This window comes from Martes martes, assembly GCF_963455335.1.
Source record: "Martes martes genome assembly, chromosome: 17".
Taxonomy (NCBI): Eukaryota; Metazoa; Chordata; class Mammalia; order Carnivora; family Mustelidae; genus Martes; species Martes martes.
Genome location: NC_137905.1, coordinates 2259518 through 2283076, shown reverse-complemented (window position 1 = coordinate 2283076; position 23559 = coordinate 2259518). Strand labels below are relative to the sequence as shown.

General features: G+C 61.9%; 1 protein-coding gene across 1 annotated transcript in view; it reads left to right on the top strand.

The window, feature by feature from the left end:
• Window positions 1–541: 541 nt before the first annotated feature.
• The window catches only part of JPH3 (junctophilin 3), a gene marked incomplete at both ends in the record, with an annotated part of 73752 nt that continues 50734 nt past the window's right edge, over window positions 542–23559 (top strand). The window contains one exon of the mRNA XM_080829074.1: window positions 542–923. Coding sequence (XP_080685200.1) covers window positions 542–923 — 382 coding nt within the window. The remainder of the gene's footprint in view (window positions 924–23559) is intronic.

The following is a 23559-nucleotide window of genomic DNA, read 5'->3' as shown; positions in this document are numbered from 1 at the left end:
GCCCGTGCCGCCGCCGCCCGCGGGCCCCGCCGCCGCCCTCGGGCGCCCGCAGCGCGGCAGCCGCAGGTGGGGGGCTGCGCCCCGGGCCTGAGCCGCCCGCCGTCCCCGCCCCGGCCTGCGCGGCCAAGCCCGGCGGGCTCGCCTCCGAGGGGCACTTGCCGCTGAGGTGGAGCCGTTTGCACCAGACGCTCCTGCTCCTGCCCCCTCCCTCCCCCTCCCCTCCCCTCCCCCTCCCTCCTCCCCTCCGGTCCTGTCTCCAGCGGGAGCGCGAGACGCTGGTCAGGCTCCGCGGCGCAGCTCGGGAAGGAATAATCGCCCCCGATTGACTTAGATCCGCCGGAGCCGGCGCCGCGGCCGCCGCCGCCCGGGACCCGCTCGCCGTGTTTTTCGCGTTCTCCTTTCTTCCTTAAAAAAAAAAAAAAAAAAAAAAGGCAAAACAAAACCAGCCAGCCAGCCAACCAAGAACCCGGTTTGTTGATCGCCTTGGTGTTTTTTTTTTTTTTTTTCACCGTTTGCGGGATTTGCAAACCGAGTTACATGCATGTCCAGTGGGGGTAGGTTTAATTTTGACGATGGAGGGTCCTACTGTGGAGGCTGGGAGGACGGCAAGGCGCACGGCCATGGCGTCTGCACCGGCCCCAAGGGCCAAGGCGAATACACCGGCTCGTGGAGCCACGGCTTCGAGGTGCTGGGCGTCTACACCTGGCCCAGCGGCAACACGTACCAGGGCACTTGGGCGCAGGGCAAGCGCCACGGCATCGGCCTGGAGAGCAAGGGGAAGTGGGTGTACAAGGGCGAGTGGACGCACGGATTTAAGGGGCGCTACGGGGTGCGGGAGTGCACGGGCAACGGGGCCAAGTACGAAGGCACCTGGAGCAACGGGCTGCAGGACGGCTACGGCACGGAGACGTACTCGGATGGAGGTAGGTGCCACCGGGGGGGCCGGGGCCGGGGGCTGGGCTGCGGAGGGACCGTCTTCTCTTGCCTCTTCTGTTTACCTCTGGGGAAGTTGAGCTTCTCCCTCCAGTGGGGCCCTGTACACCTGGAGCATTTCCTGGGGCTTCCTGGAGGCCGTAGTTGCCCTGGCTACAGGTTGCCCCACTGCCTGGTGGGGGACAGCACCCCCGTACCAGCCGAAGGGTGTTGGGGGCTTTCCAGGAGCAGAACCAGGCCCAGCGCCGTGGGGCTGAGCCCAGAGACTGTTAGTGCATGAGCCGAGCGCAGGCCAGAGACCTGCTGGAAAGGCCAGACTGGGCCCTGGGCCCAGGGCCTCATCTGGGACCCACCAAGGGCAGAGGGGAGCCGGGAGACGGCCCCTTGCCCTTGTTGGTAGAGCTCCGTCGCGCCAGGCCGCCAGGAGTCAGGCCCCAGCTCTGTTCCTTGTTTTCCTGCTGTGCCGAAAGGCCTCCCTTAGTCCTGATCAACCCAAGCCAATGGAAAGGGAGCGATTGGGAGAGGGACACAAACCCAGAGCAACACAACACGGCAATAAACTTCTAGGTGGTTGGACGCGGGCTAGCACAGCCAGAGAGGCTGCTGGAGGGAGGGAGGGGGAGGCCCATCTGTTTAGTGAGAGCCCAGGAATCTTGCCTTCCAGTGGCTGAATCATTTTCACGGTAGTTTAGGGAATGCTCTGTGCCTTCATTCCAGCCGCCACATCCAGGGCTGAGCCTGTCTGCCTGCCTTGGCCGCAAGATGGTTTCTGTGCACAGAGCCCGGGCTGGCTTTGCAGCTTCCCCCTTGTCCCGGACACTCCAGCGTCCACTCCTCCCTGCCTCTCCGAGGCATGGAGTGTTTACCGTTCCTGGAAGCTAGACCCCAAACAAGCTGGCTCTCCAGATGCCCCCTTCCCCCATCTGGGAGCTTATCCCCAGAGTGGCTCCATGCCTCCCTCTGGGTAATTTCTCAGGCATGGATGCCTGGGGAAGGCGTGGGGCACGGAACTGACTCGTGTGCTACCGGGCATGGAAATCGTGAACGTACGTGTGGTCTTCTCCCTGCCTGCTGCCTTAGCGTCTCATGAAGCAGGCACCAAACACCTGCTCCCCGGCCACATCCAGGACCGACGGAGGGCTGGAGAGTAATTATTATTTTGGCTTATGCAACCGAGAGGCAGGGTTCATTACTACTCAAAGGGGAGGAGGCGTGGGGGGGGGCAGTTAATTATATAATGCTCCTGCCTATCAAAGCCGTGCCCAGCCTCGTCCCAGGCGGCCTCTTCTGTGCTCTTGTTGTTTTCATGGAGCAGGTTGGAGAGCATCCGTGACCCTGGGGCGCCGGGGCTGGACCGAGCAGACAGCCCTCTCTGGGTTTTAGGCCGTGTGTGCATGCAGGAGTGTGTGTGCGCGCGCGCGGCGAGGCTCAGGCAGCAGATGTGGGTGGCTGAGGTGGGTGGCTCAGCAGCCGGGCACTCCCAGCTGGGCTCTTTGGGAGCCTAGGGGTAGTTGTCACCCTGGGGGCTCTGGCCGTGCAGCTCTGAGGATCTGTCTCTCCAGAGGTGCTCCCAGCTGTGCCTGAGCCGGGAAAGCAGCTTTGCGGCCTCCTGTGGGAGCCTGAGGAGGAGAGGAGCCAGGCCCTGTCTCTGTGGAACTCCCCAGAATAGCTGAGAGTGTGAGCTAGCCCTCCAGGCTGCCCACCTTCCCCGGACATCTTGGGCGGCCTGCAGAAATCCATCCTTCATTCAGCAGATACTGCTATGGGCAGGTGTTCTGGGCTCTGGAAACCAGCGGTGAGCAGAGCACACAAAAGTCCTGGTCCTCAGTTTCATTTCAGAGGGAAGGGTAGTAATTTCCTCTGTGCTCACTGGGGGAAGAGAGGCTCTGATTCGGTAGCTGGCCATGAGTTTAGGGTCTGATGCGTTGATGTGAGAAATGCTTCCTTCAGTGGATCAGTGTTCTTGGGTCTCTGTCTCCCATCCAAGTGGCTGCATACGGTTCTGCTCTCTAAAGCTCCTCACTTAGGTCCTCCCATGGTGGGGGCGAGGGTCAGGTCCAGTGTGCAGACGAGGCCAGAGCCCCCAGCCTGTAGTGGCAGAGTCACGGTGGGAACATCGGTTTGTCCCGAGTGGAGCCCCCATTTCCCACATCACACCACCTGTAGGCCGGCCAGGTAGCAGGGCGCCCGGGCTGACTGCTGCCTTTTGCTTGGCGACATGGCATGACGGAAAATTGGGATAATCGGGCCAGACATCTGGGGCCACCTTTCTGCAGCGTGGTCCATGCTTCTCACCAGGAAGGAAGTGACTTGCCCTCCAGCAGTCCATCAGGCAAGCAGAACCCAAGGGGGGTGCTGCGGCGTGGGTCTGGATGCCTTCTCCCCAGTGGGCGGGTGGGCGTGGCACCTCGTGCCCAGGAAGGGCAGGCGGAGCCTTAATGAGTTCATGGTCCTGACTCCAGCCCGACTTTTCCTTTGCACGAGGGATGGGAAGATTGGGCAGGCATCAGCACAGCTCCTGAACTCCAGCTCAGCTCCCAGTGCTGACTTTGGGAAACAGCGATTTTCATGAATAATGCACAAACGGCAAATGTATCCTACATTTGGCTGGGATTGGTATGGACTCCATTTCAACTGGGGCCCCTTCTGCCAACCCCTCCTCCTCCGGGTTCATCCTCCCCCAAGTGCAAGGCAGGCGTTTTCTACCGAAGTGAGCCAAGGGATTTCCACAGTTGGTCGGTCTGCCGGGCGACCCCTTGGAGATGGTGAGGCCCTGGGGACGTGGGACGGGAGGAGCACATGCTGTAGTTGCAACTGTTCTGCTGTGTGACCTTGGGTGAGTTTCTTAACATCTCTGAGCTTCCGTCTCTTGGTGCATATGAAGGGCTGATAATATCTGTAAAGTAAGTGGGGATGGATTGAGGCGTGTGCACGGCTGTGCCAGGCGTACAGTAAGCTCTCGTGGCCACGCATGGCTCTTCTGTTCTCACGTGACACCTGGAGTGAACGCCACTTCTCACGGTCATTGCTGGAACCAATAGCCGGGTGTGGTCGCGGTCATAATGAGGCTAAATGGCAACATTAAATGCTGAACCCTAGCCGGGCATGGGGCAAGTGTTTGCATGCATTCTGGCCTTTAATTCCTCTGCGGGGTTGGTTTCCGCGTTCCCCCATGTCCCACACTGGGCAGCGGAGGCTCGGAGAGGGCAGACGACTCGGCTGGTGGGTGTTGGGCAGCACCAGGATTTGCGCTCAGGACAGTGATTCCAGAACCCCTGCTTTTGTGTGGAACACGTTCTCAAACTCCCTTGTGCAAAACTGCCTCCTCGTTCCTTCCTCTTCCTCCGCACCCGGCTTACCCTCTGTGTGCAGCAGCCTGGAGTTGTCAGCAGAGGCACAGGTGCGCTCCCAGGTGTCTCCTCTACCCCGCCCGGGTGCGCGCGTCCCCTTCTGCACACGCTGGACCCCTGAGCTTGGCCAGACAGGTAAATATTTCCTCCTGCGGCCATGTCTACAGGACCCCTCGGACCAGCATTCCCCCCACAAATAAACCCTCCCACAGCCTGAGAGATGTGAGTCATCTCACACACCAGGCCTCCCCCCTCAAATGCAGATTCCGTTCACTGGCCCAGATCCCTCGGCCCACACAAATCACACACGCCCACGGTCAAAATTCCAGGCCCTCTGCGCCTGTGCGCACACACACGCACAATACACCTGTCACCCAGAGATGTTTCCACCCCGTCCCCCAAAACACAGCCACGTGTACCCTCCAGATCCCTCCTAGCGCCTGCTCCTGAGAAGCAGGAATTCCTGGGAAGGGAGATCGCCAGCCTTCCAGGAGGGCTCAGGTTACAGAGGGGGCGGCGATGCGTTGTTTCCACTGTAAACACGCGTTTCTACCCTCCGTGCCCCTGTTACTGGGGAAGCAGCCCTCATCCAAACAAAATAAAGGACCAGGGGCTTATTTTTGATACTAGACCATGAATATGCGAAAGCAAAATTAAAAAAGAAAGAAAGAAAGAAAGAGATCCAAATGCCCAGGTTAGGAAGGAAGGAAGCAGGTTCACGGACACGGCGACGGACAGCATAGGCCACCGGGGAAACAGAAAGCAGCCCTCAGCCTTCGGAGATGAAAGCCCGTCCCCGAAGATGCTGGTTCAGCCACTTTGGCAGGGGAAAGGCTCCGGGAGGTGGAAGGAAGAAGAAAAAGCAAATAACTGGTTCTTTGTTGCCAATAATAGCGGAGAAAGAGCGTCACCGCACGCTCCTCTCACCCGACACAGCCCTGGAGCAAAGTGGGTGCTTTAGATCAGGAGCCCCACCGCACGCTGGTGAGGAGATGAGGGTCAGCACCCTCCGGAAATAGCCCCGTCGCAGTGGCCGCGGAGTTCTCGAGGATCCCTGGCTGACGGCGACAGTCAGCCCGGCTGACCGAGGGAGGAGGGGGCACGGCCTGGAAGACAGAGTGGTGGTGGTTGCTGGGGGAAAGCCGGGAAGCTCTGCCGCTGTTCCTGGAGGCTCACTTGCCTCCTCGCTGTCCCCCAGGCCTGCACAGCTCTGAAGTCAAGTGGCCGTGGTCTCTGAGCTGACGGGGGTCGCTAGCCCAGCGTCACAGTGACAACAAGACATGTGGGTCCGTGGGATCTCGAGGGGACGATGTTTGTTTGGACTTCCCACCGTGGTCACCCCTCTTAGATCAGCCACTGCCCCAGTTTAGGGTCTCCTGCCTCCTGCGAGGCACGCGGTGGGTGGGTGAGCGCCGCCCTGGGTCCTGGCTTTGCCTCCGACAGGCTCTGTGCGTCCCACCAGGGGTTCTCTTGGACTCTCTGTGTCTTCCTTTAGGACAGAGGAGCGGCGGGTCCCTTCAGCACCGCGGAGAGCGCCACACGCCCGACTGGCTCCGCTTCCTTCTCTCGCGGGACAACCCCTTGCAGCCAAGAGGCCAAACTGACCCTCCTGGCCAGTGACCCCCCCCCCCCCGGCTCTGACCCGTCCAGCACCCTCGGCCACGAGAAGTTTTTTCGTCCCTGCCCGTCTCAGGTTGGGTGCGCCTCTGTGCTCGTGGGGCGTGCAGGGGCTCTGCCGAGGCTGGTGAGGGAATGATGTTGCCCGTGACAGCCAATGAGAGGCTACCGTGCCACCTTCCTCCTCAAATCAGAACCCATGGATTCCTCCTCTAGACCCACCCGTGGCTGCTGGCCACACGTGGCCTTTCCAATTTGAATCCAAATGAATTTCGGGGAAATAAAACGTAGATAATCAGAGTTTGCCTCTCACTAGCCGTATTTCAAGGGCTCGATAGCCACGTGGGACGTGTGGACGGTGTAGAGAGAGAACACGTCCCCCATCACAGAAGGTTCTGCTGGGGCGTGAGCCTCGCGTGGGGAGGCGCAGGTCTGTGCCGGTCCCCACCTGGCGTGCAGGGCCTGTGGTGGCGCCGGCATGCTGTTTGTGGAATGAACGAAGGCCGTGCCTCACCACCATCTCGCCGCATGTCACCTCATTGCAAGCACCTGCAGCGGGCATTGAGAGCTAAAAGGAGAGTTTTCCCTGAGACTGTCCTGCCGGTGGGGTCAGCCTCGCTCCCTCTTCTCTGACAGCATCGAGGTGACAGGTCCCCAGTGGGTTTCGCTTTGCTCCTGGCTCCGTCCTTGTGTGTAAGACGCTCTGCCATTGTTCCCGTGAGCGAGATGGATGGCGTAGAGCAAAGGGGACCCGTTCTGACGGTGTGCTGACGTCCCGAGGGCGCAGCGCTGTTGTGGCCAGAGGACGCGGCGGGAGCACTGTGCAGTGAGCAGTGTTCGTGGCAAAGTGCTGGGAAGAAACCGAAAAACAAGCGGCCATTCCTCTACCGGCTTTGTAACTCTCTTTGCTCTTACGGCTGCTCTGGCTTGACTGGTCCAGTCGCCGAGATGCGTTTCCTGAACCCTCTGCTATGCTCGAGGGGGAAAGCCAAAGAGCCCAGGGCAGCCTTTAGGAAGTCGACCTGGGATTACTTGCTGACCCTTCTGTGCCTTCATCCGTTGGGGTTGCTGTCCCAGAACCCTAGAGACGGGAGGCTTCTAAACAGCCGTGTGTATCTCTCCTAGTTCTGGGGGCTGGGAAGTTTGAGATCAAGGGGCGGGCAGGTTGGTGTTTGGTGAGGGCCTGCTTCTGGGGTGCAGACTGCTGACCTCCCTGTGTCCTCACGTGGGGAAAAGGGCTGGAGGAACCCTCCAGGTCTCCTTTATCGGGCACTAATCCCATGCCTAGGGCCCGACCCTCACAGACATTCTGTTGCTAGCACAAGGAATATGGTATGTAGTTAGCAGCGATGTCGAAGACACGAGATGACGTGACTTCTACCAAAAAGTCTGGAAGTGAAACTAAAATGTGTAAAATAACCCGGGGTTTCTCACTCCAGAGTTTGGGGACTCTGGGGGAACCACCGCAGGGGAGGGGTCTGAGAAGGGAAGGGGGGTTGTGTGTGTCCTTGAGAGCAGCAGAGGGGCATCCCAGGGGAGGGGACCACTGGGCTCAGGCTAAATCATGGCGGGTTGGGGTCCGGTCTCCGAGACTGGGTTGCTGACTCTGCAGGAGGCGTGTCCTCGTAGTGGAGTCATAATACTCTTTCCATGTGCGGGCTCCCACCTTCCTGGGTGTCCGGAGGTCTCCCTGATGCTCCTGGAGGCCTCGGGAAGGACCCAGGGTCCTCTGTGCCCCTGGGGGAGCAGGGTTGGGCAGGATGCTGGCCCCCCACTGTCGTTCCTCGAGGTCAGTGCTTTGCAAACTTGACTGTGCGTCAGAATCGCCTGGAAGGTGCCGAAAGCAGATTTGCTGGTCTCCCCCTTGAATTTCTGGCCTGAGATCCTGCCTGATAATATGCGTTTCCAACATGTTTCAGTTGGCGCCACTGCTGCTGGTCTGGGGACCCCACCTTTAGAAGCATGGCTCTGGGCTGGGGCTTCTTTTTTCTTTTTTTAAAAATTCGGTTAATTAACAGAGGATGTTTTATTAGTTTCGGAGTTAGAGTTTAGTGATTCATCAGCCGCGCGTAACACCCAGCGCTCATTCCGTCACGTGCCCTTCTTCCTGCCCATCCCTGACCCACCCCCCATCTATCCTCGGTTAGTTTCCTGGAGTTCAGGTCTCTTATGATTTCCTCTTATTTTTTCCCTCCCTTCCCCTGTGTTTGTCTGTCTTGTGTCTTAAATTGCACACGTGAGTGAGATCATATGATGATTGGCTTACTTCATCCAGCGTAATAGCCTCTCGTTCCATCCACATCCTTGCAAATGGCAAGATTTTATCCTTTCTGATGGCTGAGCGGTTTTCCATCGTCTACATGGGCCACATCTTCTTGAGCCGTCCATCTGCCGATGGACATCTGGGCTCTTTCCACGGTTTGGCTGCTGTGGACATCGCTGCTGTAAACACTAGGGTGCGGGTGCCCCTTCGGATCATTGTGTTTGTACCCTTTGGGTTAAGTATTTTGTAGCACAATTGCTGGGTCATAGGGTAGCTCTATTTTCAACTTTCTAAGGAACCTCCGTACTGTCTTCTGGAGTGGCTGTAAGGCTGGTGCTGCTTTTTTTTTTTTTAAGATTTTATTTATGTATTTGAGAGAGAGAGAGAGAGAGAGAGAGCAGGAGAGAGGAGGAGGTCAGAGGGAGAAGCAGGCTCCCTATGGAGCCGGGAACCCGATGCAGGACTCGATCCCGGGACTCTGGAGATCCACTGAGCCACCCAGGCGCCCAAGTGTGGGGCTTCTTTTTGTTTTGTTTTTGTTTTTTAAAGATTTTTTTTCTTCGTTTGACAGAGGGAGAGGTCACAAGTAAGCAGAGAGGCAGGCAGGGGGTGGGGGGGAGCAGGTTCCCTGCTGAGCAGAGAGCCCGATGTGGGGCTTGATCCCAGGACCCTGGGATCATGACCCGAGCCGAAGGCAGAGGCTTTAACCCACGGAGCCACCCAGGCGCCCCCCAAGTATGGGGCTTCTTAATGCCAGCTGCACAGCAGAGCCACTGAGGCTGGTTCCCCGGGGAGACCGTTAGACGTGCAGAATCCCAGCACCGTCCCCCCAGCCCCAGCCCAGGGGCCTCCAGGGCCAGAAGCCCACATCTGCAGGATGTCCAGGTGGCTCGAATGGAGGACCTAGCGCACTAGTCCCAACCTCGGCAGCACATGGAGTCATCTGGCTGCGTTGGGAAATGCTGATGCCCGGGCCCCACCCGGAGACTGAGCTGGTCCAGGTGCGGCCTGGGCATCGGGATTCTTTGACAACTGTCCCGGTGATCTTGATGTAGAGCCGAGGCAGAGGGCTACTCGCCGGGGGTGTCGCTGGGAGACTGGCACGGAAGACACGGCTGGAAGGCAGGATGGCCCCCTGACCCGGGTCCCCGATACAAGCCGACGGGGCTGAGCCGCTGCTCTGGACGGTTCTTCAAACGCCGGGTCTAGTGGCTCATGGAGGAGATGTTAGGCTTCATGTAGAGTCTGTAGACTTGCAGATTTCCCAGCACGTGCAGATGCCCGGGCAAGGAGAGCTGCTGTGTGTGCGTGGCCCCTCCCTGCCTCTGCCTTCGCCTCCTCCTTCCTTACGGGGTGCCCGCCCCCGGGTTTAGGGCCCCACCAGGATCCAGGACAGTCTCTCAGGATCTTGAATTCATTGCACCCACAAGGCCTGTGTCTGTGTGAGGGCCCTGGGGTCAGGACGAGGACACGACTGTGTCTTACAGACCCCAGTTTGAAAGTGTGCCCAACAGACACGGGCCCCTGGAATCCCCAAGCCGCGGATCGCTCTGAAGGAAGGACACTGACCACGTGTGAACGTCTGCTTCGTTCCAGGTTCTGGCCAGCGCGCTTTGCCGTAGACCTTGTTCCTTTTAGTCCTTAAAGCTGTGCTTGGGGTGAGGCGCGCTCTCCCACGTCTGAGGCATGTGCTCACAGCCTGGGGCGGCTTGGCGAGGCCACGGGGCTGCTGGGCTGTGGGGCTGGCCTAGCGCGGTCTGTAGCACCCTGGGCGGGGGGCCGGGCGCTCCGCCTGGTGGACACTTGTCTTGGCCACCCCCTTGCTGTACAGTTGAGGCAGCAGAGGACCAGGGAGGGGCCCGGGTCTGGTAGTAACAGAGAGGCAGGGGAGGGGGCCTGGCCTCCTGAAGCCGGGCTTTCCGTGGCTCTTCGCTCAGCAGTGCGTAAACTCATGGTTTCTTCCAGGCTCCTCCGAGAGTGTGGGGAAGCCGCGGGTCCTCTCCCAGGATATATGCAGGTTCCTGCACACACGAGACATTTTGTGGGTACTTGTGGGGGTTCACAGACTCCCCAAGACTTGTCCATGGACCCCAGGATAGGAACCGTCCCATTCTCCATGGCAGCCCAGGCTCGCTGTGCACGGCAAGTGGGAAACGAGAGGAGGGCCAGAGCCAGCGGACTCCTACAGCCCGCGAGTCCAGAGCCAGGACCGGAGAGGGCAGGCCTGGCCTTCCCTGTCTCCTCTCCCATGAACACAGCCTTCCCCATGTCGAGGCCCCAGGGCCCTCAGCTGCTCCCACGGGACTCCCCGGTCTGCCCCCCCAGACTGCATTTGACCCTCAAAACTTCTTCATCTTCGTCCTCCCCACCAGTCCAACAACACTCGAGCCTCAGCGAGCATCTGGCCACGAGCCGGGAGCCGCCTGTGCGTTCTTTCGATCCGTCGGCCTGGAAGCAAGGCCTTCTTCCCCTTCTGGAGGGCAAGACTGAGGCCCAGGGAGGCCAAGGAAACGGGGATGCTGGTTCAGGGTCTCAGCGTTCTGCTAGTGGTCTGCTCCTGACCTCCCACCCTGGGCTCGAGGGACCGGCTCCCTAGGAGGGAATCTAGCAGAGGGCACGCCTCTGGGGCTGTCTGGGGCAGGGATCCTGGGGCCCGCATCTGAGAAGACCCTGTCCCTCCCTGTTGCCCTCTGCCTCGGGTGAGGACCATTAAGGGGAAAAGAGGAGACCCCCGAAGGTGGCAGAGGGGTGGTCTCACTGTAGGGAGCCCAGGAGGGATTTCCTGTGGGGAGAGTTTCAGGTCCGAAGGGAGGCTCGGGCGGGGGCCTCCTTGGGAGGCCCACACTGCAGACCAGTGCCGGCTCTCTCCGAGGCTGGTTGCAGACGCCAAGGTGAGGGGCTGTGAGCTGGCGCCCCGCTGCCCGCCGGGGGACCATGCATGACATTTCTGTGCCCCCCGCCCGGCTGTTTGCTCGCTTCCTGGTGAGTTCAAGGTCCTGGCTGTCTGTGGGTAGCTCTGGGGGAGAACGGGCAAGAGCTGAATGCATGTTGGTGAGGATGGTGTGGGGAGGCCAGACCCTCAGGGAACCTCCGAGCCCTCTGGGCACATCTGCTCCTGGGAGGGTCCCTTCGCGGTGGATTGGAGGCTCTGGTGGGGGGGGGGGGTGCGTGGCAGAGACTGGCGGTCCCTCCCTGGGACCCGCAGCAGGGAGAGCTCCAGAGATCCCGGTTGGCTGCTGTGTGGATGATAGGACGGCCAGTGGCGTGGAGAGCAGGAGAAAGGGCACTCGGAGGCCCCGAGGAGGCGGGAGCAGGTGTGGCTCCGACCCAGCTGTGGCTCGTTAGAGGCCCAGAGGGTGAGGGAGAGGGGGTGGGGGTCTGAGCACAGCTTCCCGGCCCCCGGAGGGAAGGGCACGGAAGGATTCAAGTGCGGCGGCCTCGTTGGCTGGTGTTCGTGCTTTTGTAATTGAGTTTGAATTCCGAGATGCTTGTCGACTCACACGCGGTGGTGACACCAGCGGAGGCATCCCCTGGGCCCTCCAGGCAGTCTCCCCGCAGGAACCCCTGACGTAAGGACCGCACGGGCTGTGGCCGGGTTGTCCACGGAGACACGGAGCGTTTCGTCAGCGGGGAGCCCCAGCCGCCTTGCCCAGCGACACCGTGCTCGCTCCCCTCCCTGACACCCACTCCGCTGCTCTCCCTCCTGGCACTTTCTCATTTCCAGAATGTTCTATCCATGGGATCGTACAGGGTGCAACCTCTCGGGACTGGCTTTTTTCGCTCCCTCTGGTTCTCTGGAGAGCCACCCAGGTCGTGTGTGCTTCCACACTTTTTTCTGCTGCAGACCAGGGTCTTGTGGTGTGCGTGTGCATGGACCACGGCTTGTGTAACCACGTGCCATCAAAAACCACGAGCCGTCGAGGGGCCGCGATGAGTCCCACCACTGCGGACTTTCACGGAGAGGCTGTTAGGTGAACGTGAGCCTTCGTGTCCCTGGGAGACACACCTAGGAGCGTGGCTGTTGGACCGTTGCCATCTGTGTGCTTGTGTTTGGGTCATCACATTGGTTATTGGGTGGGGATGGAAATGGGGGCCAGAGTGGAAGCTGGGGACCCCTGGGAGGGCGCTTGTGTCCGGGGGAGGGGAGATGATGGCCTGGGCCTGGGTAGGGGCAATGCGGCGGGGAAACACAGAGCCCTGAGGTTTGGCGGCGGGCTGAGCAGGCGGGCGGAGCCCGGGACAGCCAGCTCCCAGGTCAGGACCGATCTCCTGTTTCAGAGGGGACTCCGAGGGCAGGAGGGTGTGCGGTGGGTGAGGGTGGAGGGTGCAGGGAGACGGTACCTCTGATCTAGGTGGGGGCACCGTCCACGGGGAGGTGGCATGAAGTCGGGAGAGACCAGACTGAAGGGAAGAAGCCCCAGGACTCAGAATTGGGCGGGAGAGGGAGGGTGATGGGGCGAGGGACGTAGTCAGGCAGGCCGAGGGGGAGGGCGCTCCTGGGGGGTGGGGGCAGGGGAAGACAGCAGGGACAGAGATGGACCGGGATTCAGCCCCAGGATTCAGCCCCGGGTTCCCCCTTCTCATCCGGGAGGCCTCCTTACCATCCCTCCACCCCACGAGGCCAGGTACACGCAGCTGTGCCATTTTGCAGACGGGGAAGCCACGGTTGGGGGGCGCAGGGACTTGCCCGCGTCCCTTGGACGGTTTGGATTCCAGCTGCAAGGGGATCACACGACATAGGTCCCGAGCCCCTGCGGAAGGGTCCCCAGGCAAAGGTTTCTGCGCGTCCCCTGGTCACCCCCTTGGGCTTCCTGTCCCAGACAGGTGGTTCCGTGTCGCGCCGGCACCAGGAGGGGACAGACGGTCGCGTATGGATTTGATATCATCCTTGTGCAGGTACAAGTGACCGGTCACAAAGGTCGCCTGCGAAGGGTACACTTCAGTAGTGTCTAGTCGGTCACCCCCTAATTTTAGAACATTTTTCTCCCCTGAGAAAGAGACCCCGCCTGCGCTGAGTCCCGCCCTGGGCCACCCTGACCTGCTTTCTGTCTCGGGAGCGGCTGGGCCTGGACACTCGGTGTGGATGGGCGTCTCCCTGAGGACTGGCCAGGCCCGTCTGTCCACGTGTCCGTGGGCCACGCACATGTCTTCGGAGACGTGTCTGTTCAGATCCTTGCCCGCTTTAAAATTGGGTTATTTGTTTTTCTGTTGTTGAGTTGTCAGTTTTTAAAAAAATACATTGTAAATAGTGGCTTGACGTCCAGCGCCCGACCCCTCCCCCAGGATCCCGTGTGGCCATCGCCTGCCCCAGGGGAGAGCGGATTCCTTGAAATAAGCTCGATGCCTTTGTCATGCCCCAGAGCACCGAGCGTGGTGCCAGGCTCACAGTAGGGCTTCAGCTGATGTTGACTTGACAGAAGCAGGACCACTGCCCACGGGCGAGGCGGTCGGGATGCTGTGCGGGCCGTGCAGTGGGGGCCCGGAAGGGTCTGCTTCCCCAGCCGGGGAGAACAGCCGCGGGTCAGCACATGGGCGTTTAGTGAGCGCGGACTGTGTGCCTGGCAATGAGCCGGCCCTGGGACAAGGGGACCGTGTCCGTGCACCTGTTGCGTGACTCCCCGTTCCTGCCGATGGGGTGGAAGGAGCTGGGCCAGGGGAGGCCAGAGAGACCAGGAGCAGGTGTGAGAAAGCCTGCGGGGGAGGGGTTTTCCCCGGGAGATGGTGGGGAGAGGTGGGCAGGCTGGGGGGGGGGGGTCCCAGATGCTCCAGGAGGAGGGTTTGTAAGCGTGCGTGGGCCGAGGGAGCACGGGGAGCCAGCATGGCTGTGTCCTGTAGCCCCGTGTCAAGGCTTCGGGCCGTCCCTGGCCATGGAGGCTGCAGCCCAACCCTTTGGGTCTGCACAGAGCCAAAACCCTGGAAACCTGTAAACCGGCTGGGGACGGAGGGCCTGGCCTGGTTGCACTCCTGCACGCCTCGCCACCCGGACAGCGTGGGGCCGAGCGGCTGCGTCTGCGGGGCAGGGCCCCGTCTGGAGGGAGTGAGCTGTGGATCCCCGAGAGAGTGCGGCAGGAAGAGAGCGGAGGTCAAGGGTTCCTTGCGACTGGACGCGGCCCTGGAGACCGTGACCATGAAGTGTCCACCAGCGCGGAGTGTCCTGTCAGCCGGAGGCCGGAGCTGGGGGGAGAGGAGGGCAGGAGTGCGCCGGTCGGGGGTGCAGGTGGACGTTAGCGGACAGACAGGGAGGGAGGAAGGGAAGGTGGGAGAGACCAGGAGAGGGGGAGAGAGAGACAGAGATGGGGAGACTGAGAGAGAGAGATAGGGAGAGAGACCGAGAGGCCGCAGGGGTCAGCACCGGGGGCTTCCAAGTGCCCTCCTGCGCCGCCGCCCCTCAGGAGGGCCAGCAGACCCCTGCCGGCGGGCCTTCCCTCCACCCACGGCGGCCAGAGGAGTTCCTGTAGAAACATCCAGAACCCCCTCGGGGGTGTCGAGGCCCTCCAGCCGGGGCACCCAGCAGCGCGTCCGCCCCGAGGTGGGAAGGTCTGGTTTGTTCCTTGTTGCAGGAATTCCCGCGGGAACCTGGAGGGAGGAGGTGTCGGAGCCTGGGGTGGTGGTTGGGTGCGGGTCTGGGAGCAGGGCCGGGCTTTGCAGGGGTGGTTGGGTGAGGGTCTGGGAGCAGGGCCGGGCTTTGCGGAGTTCACTCTGCTCTTCCTCTGTGAGCCTCAGGGACTCTGGCTGGTGGCTGAGGAAGGAGTTTCGGGAAAACCCAACGTCCAGGGCCTGTCCTCCTGGGCTGGGACAGGTGTCCGGAAGGAGTCATCACGGGGCTGTAGGTGAAGGCGTGTGTGCTGGCCGCCGGCAAGCTGGGCCCCTGCTGCCCCTCCCTCTGCTCTCCCGGTCTCCCCTCGGAGCTGCTCTGTCCGGAGACGCCTGTGCAGCCCCCCGTAGCCCTCCTTGCTCTGGGCAGCAGCGTCCTGCAGGCACAAGGACACGCTGCTGGCTGGGCCTCCCCAGGCCCGGCACGACATTGGAGCTGGCGTCCATGGGGGTTGCAGGGGTAGGCAGGGACCGGAGCCCTGTGTGTCCTTGGCCTGGGCCACCCTTGGCCGGCCACACTCGCGTCCAGCGGGATAGGCGTGAGGTTCGTCCATGGGGGTTGCAGGGGCAGGCAGGGACCAGAGCCCTGTGTGGCCTTGGCCTGGGCCACCCTTGGCTGGCCACGCTCACGTCCAGTGGGATAGGTGTGAGGTTCGTCCCGAAGCGTCGGGCCCTGCTCTGGGGGGCAGGCCTGGGGAGGGTGACGCTACCCCAGGACATTGGCAGCCGCTCTCCCCGGGACGTGCTGTTTCCATCACTGACAGAATCACAGCTTTGGCGACTGACTGCCCGTTTATACCTCAGGTTGAGGCTAGTGAAAAAAGGATGTGAGTTCTTTCTCTACAACCCCCGGTTCCATCCAGGGACCCCCTGAGGGTCTGCACACCCCAGGCTGGGGGCCTCCCCTCCCACCTCGTCCCTCGGGAGCAGATCTCATGTCTGAAATCCGACTGTCCCCCTCTGTGTCCTGAGGGGGATCCTGACCCGGGTGCTTGACACTGCGCCGGCCGTGGGAGCCCCTGGGCTGCAGAGCGGGAGCCCCCCTGGGTGGCCGGGAGACGGGATGAGCAGGGTTGTTATTGGACGATTCTGGGACGTGGAGGTGCGTTCACACTGGCAGGGATGTCCCCCCCAGGAAGGCTGCCACCACCTCACACGGGGGCCGCTCTTTGCCGGGTGCAGAGTCGGTGCAGACAGACTCCACCTGGCACACACCACACCCGCTGCCAACGCCCAAGTCAGTGATTCCTGGTGGGTCCAGAGTCGCACATGTCGCCACCGTCGACTTTAGGGCCTTTCATGGCCTCAAAAGGGAAACCCTGTACCCAGCTGTCCTCTCCCTAGCTCCCCCCGCCCCTTCACAGCCACCGAGTCTTCTCTCTGTCACTGGGTTTGCCAGTCCTGGACCTTTGATGTACACGCGTCACACCCCCTTACAGTCCCCTCCGTCCGTCCATGCGGTCACATGTGCCAGAGCTCTGTTCCCTCTATGACTTGCCGGCGTTCCAGGCACAGACGGGCCACCGCCGGCTCACCCAGTCATCGGCTGGCTGAAGGGTGCAGGTGTCTGTGGGACGGGCGCTTTCTTCTCTCTTGGGGGTGCACCTAAGCGTGGGATTGCCGGTCATAGGGTGACTCCGGGTTTCACTGTTGGAGGAACTGCCAGACTGTTTCCCAAAGTGTCTGCACCACTGTGCATTTCCACTCAGCTTATTTTTAAAAAGAATGTTCTGGAAGATCAGAAATCCTTACCAGCATCCCCCCCTCTCCAGGGGGTGAGGGATGGATTTCTTTCTGGACGTGGCCAAGTCTGTGTTTGGAGAAAACCCTTACAGGACTGGAGATGGCAGCGGTGTGGGACACGGGGGGGCACTCGCGGTCCCCTGCACGTGGTCCCCACCACAGTCCTGCCCCCCGGCCCCCACCCGAAGCCCTGCTCTCCGCCTCCTCCTGCCGGTGGTGTTCCCGTCATGTGTCTCTGTCCCTCTAAATCCCAGATCCAAGAGGTTCTTTGTTCTCTGCGTGGTCTCTGCCCAGCTCCCAGACGGTTCTCCGCAGGCAGAGGTGAATGTGTGGTCACGTGGAGGGGGGGGTCTTCTCCCCACGCTGCAGGAGATGGAGGCTTCGGTGTGGGGAGGGGGACAGAGGAAGCCCCCTAGCTGAGCAGTGACCGGGATCCCGCTCTCTACGGGAGAGGTCGCCAGAGAGGAAATGACATTGATGTGCAAATTAGCCCCAGTGACCACCGAGGAGCCCTCTGTTTTTCTGTGGGGTGGAACCCAGAACCCGCATAAAGGTGACAGAGTTCTGGGGGACCCCCTGAGAAGATGGCAGGGACCTGGGGGTTCCCCCTGGGATGATAACAGGCACAAGGGGCCTCTGGGGGGCCGTGGCCCTCGGGGGCTCTGTGGGGCTGTGGCAGATTCAGGGGCCTCTGGGGCCGTGGCCAGAAGGTGGGGCCTTTCAGTGGTTCTATCCTTCACTCTCTGGCCGAGTCCCCACAGGTCCCCATGTTCAGTCCCCGTCTTGCTGTAGGCCTGGGGGTTGGGTACCATGGTCGCCCTTTTATGGACGTGGAGTCTGAGGGTTAGTAACGCGGCCAGCCTCATGGCTGGTGGTGGAGCTCGACTTGCGTCCAAGTGGCCTTGTGGGAGGCCTGCCCCTGGGAACCGGCAGCCCCACGTAGACCCCACCTGCCCCAGGTCCTCTGGCCCAGAACTCGGGAAACTGAGGCCTGTGGAGGTCTTACGGGGGCTTAGTGACAGCCTTGAGGGGGTTGGAGCCCCTGTGTCCCGCTGTGGCCGTGGGTGCGCGTATGGGGTGATGGACCACAAGCCACGTTGAGAGCCTCGTCTTCAATGCAGCCCCCAGGCCCCAAGGCGGGGTGCTCAGCCGGGCTCCTGGTGTACCTCTGGTGTGTGTGTGATGGCCCAACCCTGAGAAGCGACACGGGGGGAGAGGGGGCGGGGGGGGGCTGCCGTCGGAAGGCCGGACGGAAGCTTGACCAGCGGGCGACTTTCCAGCGACAAGATCGTGGGTTCTCACGGGACATTGTGTAAACAGGAAAGTGATGGGGGGGCTGCTCCTGCCCAGCCTCCTCCCAGATGCCACCCCCCTCCCCTGGGTCCGTGCTCTGCGCAGGCCGAGAGTCCGATCGGTTCCCAGAACTCTCTGGATGCTTCTCCTGGGAGAACATGGGTTCTCGGCCCCAAGGGGCCCTGGTCACCTGGAGGGTCACCTGGGTGCCGGCCCACCTACAGGGGCTCTGCCTCACTGGGGCTGGGGCCCTGGGAATCTGCATTTCAGCAAGTTCCTAGGTGGCGTAGATGCTGCCCAGGAGACCCATGGCAGACCCAGCAGCCGTGACGCATGGACAGCCAGCCCTCCAGCGGACCCTCTGCTGGCTTACTTCTCAGACCACCGTGGCCTCCTAATGAATTTTACTTAAACACGGCAATCGCCTTGGACCTAGCATCATCCTCAAGTGCTTTCCAAGTATGAATCGATAATTTTCCCATAAGAAACACATGGCAGGGCGGGCGTGCTGTTGTCATTGTACCCATTTCACAGATGGAGACAGGTGAGGCTCAGGGGTCAAGGAATCTACCCAGGGTCGTGTGGCCACGCTCAGACCTGCCCGACTTCTGCCCCTCTGGTGGAGGGCGCCTTTGAGAAGGGCTGATCCCTCATTTCCTGCCCGTGGCCTCCGGGGCCCCCATCCAAGTGTTCCCATTAACCCCTGACCTCAGAGGGACTAACCTGTGGGTGTCAGGCGGCTATGGAGCCTCCACGCCCACTGGGTGACCCGAGGGGGAGCGTGGACGCAGGAGAGGTGTCCCCGGACGGTGGGATTCGGAGTCACACCGTCTCTGTGCGGCCGTCGGTTCTGGGGGATGGAGTGCTCAGGGCTGGGGGCACGGGTGGTCCCCGCTCCCTGAGGCCTGGCAGGATGGCATCGGGAAGCTGGTGGGAGAGACAGCCAGGTCCTCTCAGCCCGCCGGCCGAACCGCTCCCGGGCCTCAGAACGAGCCCTCTCTGCGTGAGCGGCTCTGCGCACGGGGGTCTGAGACCCGGCAGGCCTGGGGGGGCGTGTGCGGTTGGAGCTGGGGCCCGCGTTCCTCATTGCTGGCGTCTCCCTACCTTTTGGACGGTGGTGGAGGTAACTGTCCAGAACCCGGGCCTGGGTCTCTATCAGGCACACCTGGTTAGGGTCCTAGCCCAGCTGTGTCCTCCGTGTCAGAAGTTTGGCCCAGCGACTCTGGGCACCCAGCCGGAGAAGTCCTTGGCGTGGTGCAGATACACTGTGTGCCCTGGGCAGTGTGGGCTGTGCCATTCCTGTTGGCGAGTAAGGAGCCTCCGCCTTCCCCTGTGAGGTCAGGGTGACGAGGCGAGCACAGTCGGTCTCCCTGGGAAGTGTGGCTTGGAAGGAAGACATGGGGACCCCTGGCTGGGGTCCGCAGACCCGCTGCTACTTCAGACTCGCACCGCACGGCTGACCTCATGGAGCGTGGGCCTCCCCCTAGGATGGGGGCTGTCAGGGGTCAGAGGTTCCTGTCCGCTCTGGGGGGAACCAAGCAGGGGGAGTCAGATCTCCCCGCTCTCCCTGCTCTGGGATCTTGGAAAAGTGCCCTCGTCTCTCTGCACCCCGTGGGCCCATGTGCAATGACCGCACGTGGCACTCTACCGTGACTACTCAGCAAGCCGCAGCGGCCCGTGCCCTTCAGACGCCGTGCTCGGGGTTCCTGCCCGCCGGGCTCACCAGCAGGGGTTTCCACAGTGGCGGGAACGGATAGGGGGACGTCTTCGTGACGGCCAAAATCCTTGAAGGAACAGTCCTTATTCGGAAACGAGGTTTTTGCTTCCTTCTGCGGAAAAGCACTTCCCGTGAACTGCCCAGACTTGGAGGCAGCAAACTGCCCTTCCCCAGGGGTGGACGACCATGCGCGGCGCACAGCCCCCCCGGGAGCCGGACGCCTCTGGGGCTGGGGGCCGCGTGCATGAGGCCAGCCCGGAAGGCTTCACCGTGCACCGTCCCTGCTCTGCGACACCGGACGGGGCAACACACTGCGGACAGTGCCAGGGTCCGTGGCTGCCTGGGGTTGAGGGGAGGGAGGACCAGGGGGAACACGGAACTTGTAGGGCAGTGGGTGGCTCTGTGGGGGCGCGTTTGTCCAGACCCACAGAAGGCCCCTGCGTGTCTCCTGCTGTCAACTATGCACTTCGGCCAGCATCGATACCGGACCATTGACTGGGACTAATGAGTGCAGGGGAACAAAATGGTGGCCTGGGGGCGTCTGGAAGGTCTGTGTGCTTCCCGCTCAACCTTTCTGTAACCCTGAAAGTGCGCTTAAATTTAGAAACAAAACAAAACAAAACCTCTTCCCGTAATGGACCGGTGTGGGGAGTAGAGGGGCAGCGTGGACACCTGCCGTGGACCCCCACGCCGAGGGGGGAGAGGCTGCTCTTGAGCCTAGTCCCTGGCCTTCGTGCCCCCAGCACACTCAGGTGGGGCCCACCCACCTGGGTGGCTCCTCGTGCCCGCCCCCTGCCCCGGGAGGCCGGGGGCACTGCCCACATCTCTGCTGGCTGGGACGAGGGTGAACGTGAAGGCCGGGCATGCTGCTCTCCGCTGCGATCTGCTTTAGCTCTGCGCCCGCGGACCCCAGGGCGCTTCCCGGGCCGTGTCCCGCCCTCCATCCCAAGGAGACCACTGACCTGGGTGAGGCTTGGCCCCTTTGCTCCAGCTTTCCCCGGCAGCCTGCTCAGGCCCCGGGCAGAGCCCTCAGCAGGCTGGCGTCCTCTGCGGGCAGTGGGGCCCCGTGGCGGCACCCCCATGAGGTCTGAGCGGTGAGGAGCCGGAGCGGTGAGGCCATGATGACTGCTGAGGGACCCTGTTGCCGATGTCCCTCCCTTCCCTTCCCCGCTCACGGCGTTCCACCTCCGTCAAGATCACGTGTGCCCGGAGCTGCAGGTGTCCGTCAGGGCCCCAGACACACCCCTGCCCGGCCCCACCTGCCCAGAACGTCGAGCCGCTAACTTTGTGCCCTCGCTGTCGTGTGTGGACGTGTGCTCCGTGGAGGATTTTCAGTCGTAACTGCGAGGCGAACGCGTACGGGGGCGCCCAGCCCTGCCCGATGCCCCTGCGCGCCTCTCCACGCCACCGCGCGCAGCTGAACCCGTGTGCCCGGCCGGCGCCCTCTCCCAGCTGCGCGGCGCTTGCGATGCCCCGACCCCTCCCCGCCTCCCGAAGGCTCCGTAAGGTGCTTCTCCGGGCGCCTTTTCCGCGGACGCACGCTCCAGAGTCTCCCCGCCGTCTACCCGTATGTACACACACGTTCTGTCGATCACACGCTCTCTGGGTTTCCCTTCGTTGTCTCCGGGAGTCCCGTGTCTGTCCCCGGCTCCCCCTCTGCTGCCTGGACCTCCGCGGCGCCGCTGCCCACCTCTTGCTTTCTCGTGGTTCACTCCCTCCCTTGGCTGGCCGCCGGCCCGCCGCAGCTTTGGGAGCAAGGGCTCCCGGAAGGTTGTTTTAGTGGCTTCGCTGCTGAACAGGTTGCGTACAGAGTTCTAGGCCAGCATCGCCCCGACCTTGGGGTGGGGGCAGCTGCCCCGGACGGCTCAGTTCCACTGTTGCGGAGGAGGCCCATGCCGACCCGATTCTCCGTCCTTCCTGCACGGTCGCCCCCGGGCCCCCACGGGGTTGGGCACCTTCGTTCTTGGGGCGGGGGGGGCAGTTCCTAAAACCTGCGACACCGAGTTTTGGTGGGAACCTTTCCCTGGTCGTGCGGGCGTCCATGAGCCCCTCCGGCCCGGCCCCTTCGGGGCTGGGATGCGTCGCTGTCGAAGGCCTTCGGTAACGTCCCGGACCCCTGCTGCACGGGCTTGGGGCTGACGCGCACCGGCTCTGGTCCTGTGCCTGCCTCTTCCTTTTGTCCCAGGTTCTGGAGTTCCCCCGGATTTATCTTCCAGCTCATGCTTTGAATTTCCAAGCGCTCTTTGTCCCTGACTTTCCCTTTTTGCCGTTGTTGGGTTTATTTGCCCTTGGCGGATGCAGGACCCTCTCTCTTCATGGATGTGACTTCTGGGCTCCTGACATCTTCCGCACTCTGTGTTTTTCATGATTCTCTCCAATCCCTCCCTCTCCCCCCTGCATTTTTTGTATGTTTGGCTCTTTCTTCCTGCCGGAGGATTTCCCCAAACGTCCGATGGCCCCTGGCGGGTGGTTGTTGCTGTCGTTTCAATATTTTATTTGAACGTGAGCACAAGTGGGTGAGGGCAGAGGGAGAGAGACTCGCTGACTCTGGGGCTCCTTCCCAGGACCCCAAGATGCTGACCTGAGCTGAAGTCAGACCCTTAACCAACTGGGCCTTGCAGCCGCCCCTCGCAGTCCAGTTATTAAAGTGAGATGCCAGGCAGCCAGCGGGCCCCGTTCAGCCCCTCCCGAGGCTCTCCGCCCTGCCACAGGGGCGATCCCAGCCGCCTGCCCCTGATGGCCTGGGAAGGCCGGCAGGGTCTCTGCTCAGAACAGGGCCTTCCTCCCGGAAGTCGGTGTCTGGCTTCTCTCTCCTGGGGACCCCCAGGTGCGATCTTCTGGGTCTGTCTCCGGAAGCTTCTTTCTGCGTGCTACAGGACGGAACGGTGTGTGTTCTCCACAGCCCGGGTCTTATACGGGTTTGCCGGGGCTCCCGTAACCCCTCGCCATTTGTCGGGTCCCAGTCTGGAGGCCCAGATCGAGGTGCCGGCCGGTGGGGCTCTCCCGAGGCCGCTCACCCCGTCTTCATGCGGGTGCTCCCCTCTGCACACACCCCCGGTTTCACCCGCCTTTCTCCCAGGAACAACTGGGTTGGGGCTTCCAATTTCTTGCTGCGGTCAAAGACCACATGGAATTTATCATCTTCACCGTTTTCAAGACTGCAGTTCACTGGTACTAACGCAGACTGCCGGGCAGCTGATCCCCCCCGTCCACGTCCAGCAGTCTGCTCCCGTAAGGCCCCCTGCTCCCGTTAACGACTCCCCTCGGGCGTCGCACCCACCATCCGACTTTCTGTCCCGGATTTGAGCTTCTTTAAGTATCTCCTCCAAGTGGAGTTGTGCGATCGTTACCTTTTCCTTAACGTAGTGTCCTGCGCGTTCACCCGTGTCCTGGCACGAGTCCGGATTCCCTCCTTTCAGGGCTGAGTGATGTTCCGTGGCGTGGGTCGACCTCGTTTTCCTCACTCCCCTACCGGTCCGCGGACCCTTGGCCTGCTTGCGCTTCTTGGCTGCTGAGAACGCGGCGTGCAGAGCCCCTGCCGTGCCCCACCCCCAGGTCGGGTCCCCAGGCTCCTTCCGTCATTCTGGGTTTATTTTCTGGGGGAGCCGCGTGCTGTCACCCACGGCGGCTGCACCGTTCTGCGTGCCCGCCAACGGTGGCAGGGGCTCCATGTTCTCCCTGCTCTTACCAACACCACCTCTCGTGGTTTTGACCGTGGCCGTCCTGGTGGGCGTGAGGTGGGGTCCCGCTGTGGATTCGACCTGTTTCCCGGACGGCGAGCGGCGTCGAGAATCTGCCCGTGCGCCTGTCGCCTCACTTCATTCCACCGCGGTCCTGTCTACAAAGGCCGTGTCTTTCCAGATACGGCTCGTCCTGAGGTACCGGGGGGCACGAGTGCGACGTGGGGGATGAGTGCTGCACCCCCCGCCCGCCCTATCTCTTCAGCACCCCGTGAAAATGGATTTTTAAAAATGACCCTTCGTGGTGCTGGTGATGAAGGGGAGACGGTCGCACGGATGGGGTCTTTTCCAAGGGCAGCGTATCAAAAA